This window comes from Camarhynchus parvulus, chromosome 3, assembly GCF_901933205.1.
Source record: "Camarhynchus parvulus chromosome 3, STF_HiC, whole genome shotgun sequence".
NCBI classification, from domain to species: Eukaryota; Metazoa; Chordata; class Aves; order Passeriformes; family Thraupidae; genus Camarhynchus; species Camarhynchus parvulus.
This window is the reverse complement of record NC_044573.1, coordinates 7,668,735-7,677,353: the sequence shown is the minus strand read 5'-3', so window position 1 is coordinate 7,677,353 and position 8,619 is coordinate 7,668,735. Positions and strand designations below refer to the sequence as shown.

Below are 8,619 nucleotides of genomic sequence, written 5' to 3'. Positions count from 1 at the left end.
TCATGATTGTATCATCTGTTCAAGGGAGAGCCTTAAAACAGTGAGACTGAGATGCAGTTTGAAAAATTAAATGAGAAATTGATATATTTGCATCCACTGTTCAATTTTAGTACTAGTGTCAAGGGCTGAAAGAAAGGTCAGAGCTGTCAGGGAAAGCAATTTTAAGTGTCTTATATCTGGTTTCTTAAAATAACTTAAAACTACTGAGGCCAGCTTTACTGCTTTTCTAAAAAGAGCACTTGCTTAGAAACTTAGCACTTGCTTTTTGTTTCATAGTAAGGTTGGAGATTTTTTAAATGAATTTGTGTACCTAGTGAACATGGTGAAAATAAGATCAAAAGGTACCATAGTGGTACTTTTTTGAGGGAAAAGCTGTTTGCAACAAGGTCTTGCTTCCCAAACTGAACAGCTTCTGTGTAACTACAGTATGCAAGGAGCCTCCAGACCTGGGCTAATGGAAGTGCTGAAGGAAGAAAGAGTACCTGCAAATTTCACAGATTAAAATCAGATGGAAACAAATGGAACTTGGTCAGTTCCTGATACTCAGCATTGCATGTTAATCACCAAATTCATTAATGCTACAAAGGACGCCTGTGTGTAACTTCTTAATGCAAAAGGTAAGACAGAATTGAACAGAAACTAGGTTGCTCTTACTCAGATCTTCTAAAAGTGAATTGTGGGGAGCACTAGGGTTGCCAAAGGAGTTTTCAACATCAAGAGCCTCCTGAAAGTAGGATGATGTAGGATATAGTGGAATGTGTCTCAGCACAGGAGAGGATTCTCTGATTCCTTGGTGTTCCTGATGCTTTTATGAGGGTAACTAGCAAATTTCAGTGATTGTTACTTCATAAATTAGTAAATTCAGTTTGGACTATTTTACAGCAGTATGTCTGCTAGTTGTGAACTATTCTGTTCAACTCAAGTTGCATTTCTGTGCTACTGTGCACTGTACCTGGGCCAGCTTGCTTGTCCATGTGCTCTCCATTCCTGCAGTTCTGCCTGGATCTCACCTTGCCCATTCAAAGGATGCAGTCCTGGCTTTGGTTCACATGAAAGTGAACATTCCAGGAGTTTTGTTCAAGCTTTGTGCCAGCTGAAGACACAGTAGGTACTGGATCTCACTGTCTCTGGAATGGAAAACATCAGATACAAACACTGTTGGCTTGCTGAAGACCTAATAAATCTGGATATGTTACACAGACTGATCAAATGCAGTGATTAAATAGGGAAAACACTTCGCTCTCCAGTACACTTGGGCAATTAAATTGTCCAAAGCTTTCCTATTTAATATATTTTTTTAGTTGTTTAAGCCTTGTTTAACTGCTCTGGAATGTTTAGTTTATAAACCTGGGATCTTCTGTTTAATTGCCCTACTGAAATTCATGACCATTTACAAACCTATGTATGTTTGTGGTTGCTGTAAACCTGCGTCTGTGTACCAAATTCCTCATGTGCTGTCACTCCTCCAGTGCTCCTGTCACCTGCTGCCACACTCCTTTTGGCTGGATCTTTCCCATGGGTGAGGAGGTCCTTAGCACAATAATTAGCAGTGCTAGTATTTGAACTCCAACCAGAAGGGAACGCTGTCAGAAATGTTACATGTGGTGTTTGGAGTGCAGCTGAGTGAAACACTTGTGACCCCGGCGATTCTACAGTCAGCTGCTGCACTGGCAACCCCAAAGCTTCCTGGTTTATTGTGAAATGGTCACTGACCAAAAAGTAAACCTGGCAAGGTCACAGAGCCTCGATGCAATCTAGACATCTGCTTTGCCTCTTATGCTGCACCAGTCTGCACAGTTCAGATTTTGTGACTGGGGAGGGAAAGGCTGAGCAAAACTTTCCCATGTCTCACCTCCTTGCTGCATTTTTCACTTCTAAATCTCACCCTAATGTGCCCTAATTAAAATGTACGCAAACCAAACTATTCACAAAAGTGCTATGTTTTACAGATCCTGTGCTTTGCCCACTGCTTCACAGAATTGCAGACATTTCCAGGGAGGGATTGAATTTCCCCTTCAATAGCCCTGTTGCATGTAGGACTTCCAGCCGCTTGTAGGCATGGGCCTTTTGTACTCGTTATTACTAATAAATTTAAAGTGATGAATCATAACCTTGAGATACTAACACTACCTGAAGAGATAAGGCATAATTTACTTTGTGATAATAGCCTCCATTGTTTTTATCACTACTGCTGATTTAGATTAATTTGAGTGGATTTTTGATCTACTGTTGTAGATTATTATGAGCAGACAACTGAAATTCCAAGCAAGTAGTAGTTCAGCTTCTACACAGGGTAATATTTCTCACTGAACTGCCCACAATCAGTGTTTTATGACAAATACATGCAGTGACAGATTAAATGGAGGTAAATTCTTACAGAGGAGTTTGTCAAAGAAGTTCTTCAAATATCTTACCCTTACAAAAAGGGAAGGAAACGGAGACTTTGCTCCAGGCGTTTGGAGTTGTAGTTCAGTACCTTTAGGCAGGGGCCTGGAAGCACGGGCTCAGACCAGGACAGCAGCTCACGGGAACGGGGGTTTAGGACGGCGGATCGCTGCTCTTTCCCAGCTCTGAGGGCTCCTCTTGTCCGCCCTGGGGGCTGCTCCTGTCCCGCTCTGAGGGCTGCCCCTGTCCCCCGCTCTGAGGGCTGCTCCTGTCCCGCTCTGAGGACTATTTCTCTCCGCTCTGAGGGCTGTTCCAGTCCCCCGCTCTAAGGGCTCCTCCTGTCCTGCTTTTAGGGCTTCTCCTGCCCACTCTGAGGGCTGTTCCTGTCCCGTCTGAAGGCTCCTCCTGCCCTGTCTGAGGGCTGCTCCTGTCTCCGCTCCGAAGGGGGCCTGCCCGCTCTGAGGACTATTTTCGTTCTGAGGGGCTCCCTTCCCCACTCTAGGGCCCTCCTGTCCTGCTCTTAGGGCTTCCCTGCCCGCTCTGGAGGGCGTCCTGTCCCGTCTGAAGGGCCTCCTGCCCTGTCGGGGCTCTCCTGTCCGCTCTGAGGGCTACACCTGCCCGCTCTTAGGGCTGCTCCTGTCCCCCGCTCTGAGGCCTGCTCCTCTGCTCCTGTCCGCCCTGAGGGCTGCTCTTGTCCCGCTCTGAAGGCTGTTTTCCTTCGCCCTGAGCGCTGCTCCTTCCCCGCTCCCCGAGCCCCTCAGCGCCCGCCCCGCCGCCAGGGGGCGCAGCGGCGGCGGGAGCGCGCCCAGCTGCCGGCGGCGGCCAATGGGCGGCGAGGGCGGGGCGGGAGGGGCGTGGCCGTGGGCCGCCTCCGCCGCGCTATAAAGTGCGGTAGCGGGGGTTCGGCGCAGCGGGTGTGCAGTCGGTGAGGGGATTTCTCGCTGCCGCCATGGGGAACACTGTGGCCAGGGAGGATTTCGAGTGGGTCTACACGGACCAGCCGCACGCCGACCGCCGCAAGGAGATCCTGGGTGAGGAGCCGCCGGCTGCGTGGCGGAGCGGGGGGGACGCGCACGGGCACCCCACAAGATGGCCGCCCTTGTCGGGGGGCGCCGCGGGCCCCCGGAGCCTCCCGGCGGGGCGGCCGGAGCCGGGCCGGGCCCGCGTACGTGGAGGCGGGAGCCGCCGCCTTGGCGGCGCTGGCGGGGAGGGGAAGGGAAGGGAAGGAGCGGGGAAAGGAGCGGGGGGGCGGCCGCCTGCGGGGGCCGAGCCCGAGGCGCGGGGCGGCGGCGGCGGTCCGGGCTGCCATCCCGAGCGGCGGAATAGGAGCCCCGGTTCCCCGGCGGCCCCGGGCCGCGCCCTGCCAGCGGGACGGGCGGTGCGGCGGTGCCGGGGCCGCTGTGCGCAGAGGTCACCGCGGCACCCGCGTCTCGGCCGGGGCTGGCGGATAGCGGCGGCGAGTGCGGCGCTGAAATCGGGGCTGAGCCTTCGAGAGCCCTTCTGAATTACCGGGGGTTGTCGGCTCAGAGGCGTTTCCTTCCTGAGGAGGCTCATGTGGTACTGGTGCTTGACATGTACGTGTGTAGTTGCTGAGCAACGCAAAAGTGCTAAAACGACTTGGTTGCAAATGATTCATTATAGCAGTAAGTATCTCAAGTGGAAAGGTCACGCGTTTTCATTATCTTTGCAGACAATTCCTAATTGGGACAAAGGGAGGAAAAAACTGTAATCTAATTGGGATAGTTGGCTATGAGGAGAGCTTTGAAATAACTTTTCTTCATTTAATTTTTTCCTATCTAGCTAAACATCCAGAGATCAAAGCATTGATGAAGCCAGACTACAACCTGATCTGGGTGGTTGTGCTGATGGTTCTGGCACAGCTGACTGCATTTTACCTGGTTAAAGACTTGGATTGGAAGTGGGTGGTCTTCTGGGCTTACGTTTTTGGAAGTTGTATTAGTCACTCCATGACTCTGGCTATTCACGAGATCTCCCACAACAGTGCCTTTGGCAACTGCAAAGCCATGTGGAATCGATGGTTTGGAATATTTGCCAACCTCCCTCTTGGTCTCCCCTACTCCATCTCCTTCAAGAGGTACCACATGGATCACCATCGTTACCTCGGCGGTGACGGCATCGATGTGGACATTCCTACCAACTTCGAGGGCTGGTTTTTCTGCACCCGTTTTAGGAAGTTCATATGGATTGTTCTTCAGCCTTTTTTCTATGCCATTAGACCTCTCTGCATCAATCCTAAACCTATTAGTCGACTTGAAATAATCAATTTATTGGCTCAGCTCGCCTTTGATGTGGCAATATATTATTTATGGGGAGTCAAATCCATTTTTTACATGCTTGCTGGTTCAGTACTTGGTCTTGGGTTGCACCCAATTTCAGGACACTTCATAGCTGAGCATTACATGTTTTTAAAAGGACATGAGACCTACTCCTACTATGGGCCACTTAATTTGCTCACTTTTAATGTTGGCTATCACAATGAACATCATGACTTTCCCAATATTCCTGGCAAGAGCCTTCCACTGGTAAGTTAACTTCTAAGGTTATTACTTTTTCTTAAATCAAGGCCTAATTTAACATGAAAATAAGAAGAATGGAAGTTGGGAGATTAAAAACGAAAAGAAACCCCACACTATAAGTTGAGTGATAAAGGAGGTAATTATTAAGCATTTTAGTGATAGCCTGAATAAGCTTCCAGTTTGCTACTGCTCAGTCCTCTTCCATAAAAGGAGAGGGGAGGGAACGCATATCTTATGCTTTGCACTAACTTTAGCTTTCTGTAATTACAGCCTGTCTTCTGAATTCTTGTTTGTAAGTATGCAAGAAACTAGTTAAGAGGTTGTAGTTCCCTCTGGAGATTTGTTATCTCTGTCATTGAAATGTTAAGGGCAGTACTGTAATGTGTGCTTATCCTTCAGTCTTCTATCAGGGACATCCTCTGGTGGAGGAAGAGAGAGGGTTTGAGGTACTGTTAATGTTTGTTGTACTGCTGACAAATGTTAAATAAGTTCTCTAGTCTGCAGTGCTTCAGTTTCCTCTGGCAAGAGCCTTTGAACCCTAAATAAGTATCAGCTGTACGTTGGCAGTGTAGGACAGGCAGAATTAAGAGTTTGGAGCCAGGACTTAGACCTGTCATGCCTGCATGAGTAGCAGAGGTGAAGTTTCTCCTACTTCAACCTTTGCTACTTACAGGCAGGAGCTTCTTTCTCACTGTATCTGTTTCCCAATTAAAGAACAGGAACACAGGCTTCAGGGTTACACCTGGATCTTCAGTTTCTCATCAGATACTAATTTTGCAATTTGACAGCAGCTGTGGTGTTGGTCTTACAGCTTTGGCATTGCATTTGGCAATAGTGAGACCTTGTAAGATCATCCCTCTGGTGAAGTCCAAACTTGATTGGTATTTCTGTTGTCAGTGGTGGAACTGCAGCTGAAATAACTACACCAGCACTTTTAGCAGGGCAGGTAGATCATGCAGTTGGTTTGCTGAGGCTTTGTGTGGTCTTTTGTAATTTTTTTTAAACCTAGATGATTGCTTTTATTAATAGATTTTAATCTTTCAAATGCAGTGAAAGTTGCTTTAACTCACCTTTGATATTTGGGTCTGTGCTGTGAACCAGCATTTCACTTCTTGGATGGGTACTTTAGCTATAAGTAGGCTATGAGTTTTTCCAGGTTTTTAATTCTAGGGGTAGACACCCAGTTCTGCTGCAAGACTCATAATCCACAGCTCTGATAAGAAAACAAAGCCTTCTTTTGGAATAGTGCAGTTCATTTGATTGGATTGGACTGCTGTGTGTCTGTTAAAGATCCCTGAGTACTGAACACTTGATTCCTCAGCACTGGTGAGCTGAGAGTTATTACTGTGGAGTAAAAGTAGATTGCCTAGGTGCGCTATTTTATAGGTGTGATGGGTCACAACAAGCTTTGCCTTCAAAGCAGCCATGTAAATACCTCGGGTTTGTTTGTTACTTAAACAGATTGATATTATTCTTTGGACTAAAGCTATGGAATTTTGTGAAAATTCCTTTTTGTTCTGGTCATGTTTTTAAGGTTTTAAGTGGCTGGCCCTAAACAGCAGTGTGGGCACCTAACTGAACCTGCTGCTCTCAGTTAAAACAGTGGTCTAGCTAACATGTGGAACTGAGAACAGTCTTTGGATGCAGTTTATATCCATTCTTTGAAGTCTGTCCTCAGAAACAAAGTATTCCTCAGAAATAAAATGCCTTTTTTCTTCTGAGTACCGAGACTTGAAACGACAAGTAAAAACAGCTGTGCTAAACAGCTCTTCCTAGAACATAAAACATCCTTTTTACTGTTAGTTGTATATCTATGAGTCAGCATTGAACTGAGTCACACACTTTCAATAGCAACCAAACCACTTGCTTTGTGAGCTCCATCACCCTGTAGGAAGCATGGTGAAGGGACTTTGGAAAGTTAGCTGAGTTTGTTCTGGCAGCTCCAAAAACTGCACAGCAGATTTACTTAATAACTAGGGAATTGCTTTTTCCTTCAAGGGGTGTTTGCATTGTGGCATGAGTGGCCTTTCCTGTAGGATCTAACTTCTGGAATGAAACTTCCTGTGTTGTTACACATTGCCAGGTTACACATTGAGGTTTGTAAAGTTGCCACAACTGCTGTTAACATAACCAGTAAATAAACCTCATATCTCTCCTTCAGGTGAAGAAAATAGCAGCTGAATACTATGACAACCTGCCCCAATATAACTCTTGGATAAAAGTACTGTATGACTTCGTGATGGATGACACAATCAGCCCATATTCGCGCATGAAAAGGCAATTAAAGGGCGAAGTGAAGCAAGATTGAACTTCTGGCAACCAAAAAACTTTGAAATGTCTGCTTGCTTTAAAGTGGCTGGTATAAAGGTTTCCTGCTAAAGCTGTTCACCTGTGTCCTGAATTAAGATGTACAGCAACATAGCAATGCATCCTTAAGGATTTTGTAGCAGACTCCAACCAGCTATAACATTCCTCACAGTCCTCAGATTTGTTGGTTTAATGTGCCTCTGTTTGCCTAAGGATCAGTGTTATATGCATTAATGCAAAATCACTTTGTTACAGAATTTACTTTGGTAGGTGTTAAATCTATATAAAATGTCTGTCTGACTCATAACAGTTTAAAAGTTCTCAATGTATTGTACTGCCCTCAACATGCTATTTAGAGGACTAGTTTTAAAATGCTGTACTTACCTGTTAATTCTAAACTAACATGATTTGTTAACTTAAACATTCTGTTGAAAGTGTTTCCAAACTGATGGTTGGAAGAACTAAATTTGCACAGAATTGTTCAGTCTGCTTTTGTTTAAGTATGTCATTTAAAGCAATGCTTTAAAGTTCCACCTTTTCTACTGAGAGTACCTTAAAGGAGCAATCTTACCAGAATGAAACTGGTGTCTTTGAGATGGCTTCTGTGACTTCTTTGTTAAAAAAAAAAAAGGTGGGGAATTCAAGGGTATTGCCAACTCCAAGGGTTCCCCCCTACTGCCTGAGCTGCTTCTGTTGGCATGCAGAGTGAGCAGGTGGCATTTAGGTAACTTAATATACCTGATGTGGGGTTTCATGTTGGAAAAAGTCTTGTTAGAGAGTTTGGGGCTTGTCTGATCTTTGAAGAAAAATTATTACCATGTTACTATGGCTTCAAATATAAATATTTACACTTACTTGGAAATTTGGCTTTTATGGAAGAGTGAACGGATGAAAACAGATACTATTTTGGCAAACAAGTTTAGCTACAGCCCCTGACAATACTGCCTATTAGCACATTAGTCATTTGTGTACACAGAAAGGTTGTTAAATAATCTTGTTTGGTTTTTTCCCCCTAAACCTACAGTACCCTCCATATATACTTGTCTTTCTTATATATTAAAATGTGGTCAGAGGTGGTGTTATCAAACTTCTTGCCTAGGAAATTTTTCATTTGCAACAGATAGACATGCTGCACAGTGCAGAACCTTTCCATACCTCAGCACAGCAGATTTGCCTTCTTGGCTTTAAGCAGTCAAACCTGGCTACAAATTACCCTCAAATTTCAAATGGTGGCTCTGTGCTATGTTCTTCATGAATCTCAAAGATGGAATCTGAGGAAGGTGGAAGTTGTAGCTGCTATAACTCAATTTTAGATGCCTTCAGCTCCTGTATTTTGGGGTGGTTTTTGGGTGTTTGTTTGTTTTGAAAAGGTGAGTGCCTGAAAAGATTG

The 8,619-nt window shown here is 45.4% G+C and overlaps 1 protein-coding gene across 1 annotated transcript; it reads left to right on the top strand.

The window, feature by feature from the left end:
• Window positions 1-3,239: 3,239 nt before the first annotated feature.
• Window positions 3,240-8,091, top strand: DEGS1 (delta 4-desaturase, sphingolipid 1). Its single transcript, XM_030944859.1, has 3 exons — window positions 3,240-3,416; window positions 4,186-4,928; window positions 7,084-8,091. Exons 1-3 carry the CDS (start codon window positions 3,335-3,337, stop codon window positions 7,228-7,230), a joined length of 972 nt encoding a protein of 323 aa, XP_030800719.1. The 5' UTR covers window positions 3,240-3,334; the 3' UTR covers window positions 7,231-8,091.
• Window positions 8,092-8,619: the final 528 nt, after the last annotated feature.

Bases quoted from the DNA above. Each gene is read 5' to 3' on its own strand.
- DEGS1 (XM_030944859.1), top strand. From the start codon at position 3,335: ATGGGGAACACTGTGGCCAGGGAGGATTTCGAGTGGGTCTACACGGAC. The intron at 3,417-4,185 runs GTGAGGAGCCGC...TTTCCTATCTAG, and splicing joins CCGCCGCAAGGAGATCCTGG to CTAAACATCCAGAGATCAAA. The intron at 4,929-7,083 runs GTAAGTTAACTT...TCTCTCCTTCAG, and splicing joins CTGGCAAGAGCCTTCCACTG to GTGAAGAAAATAGCAGCTGA.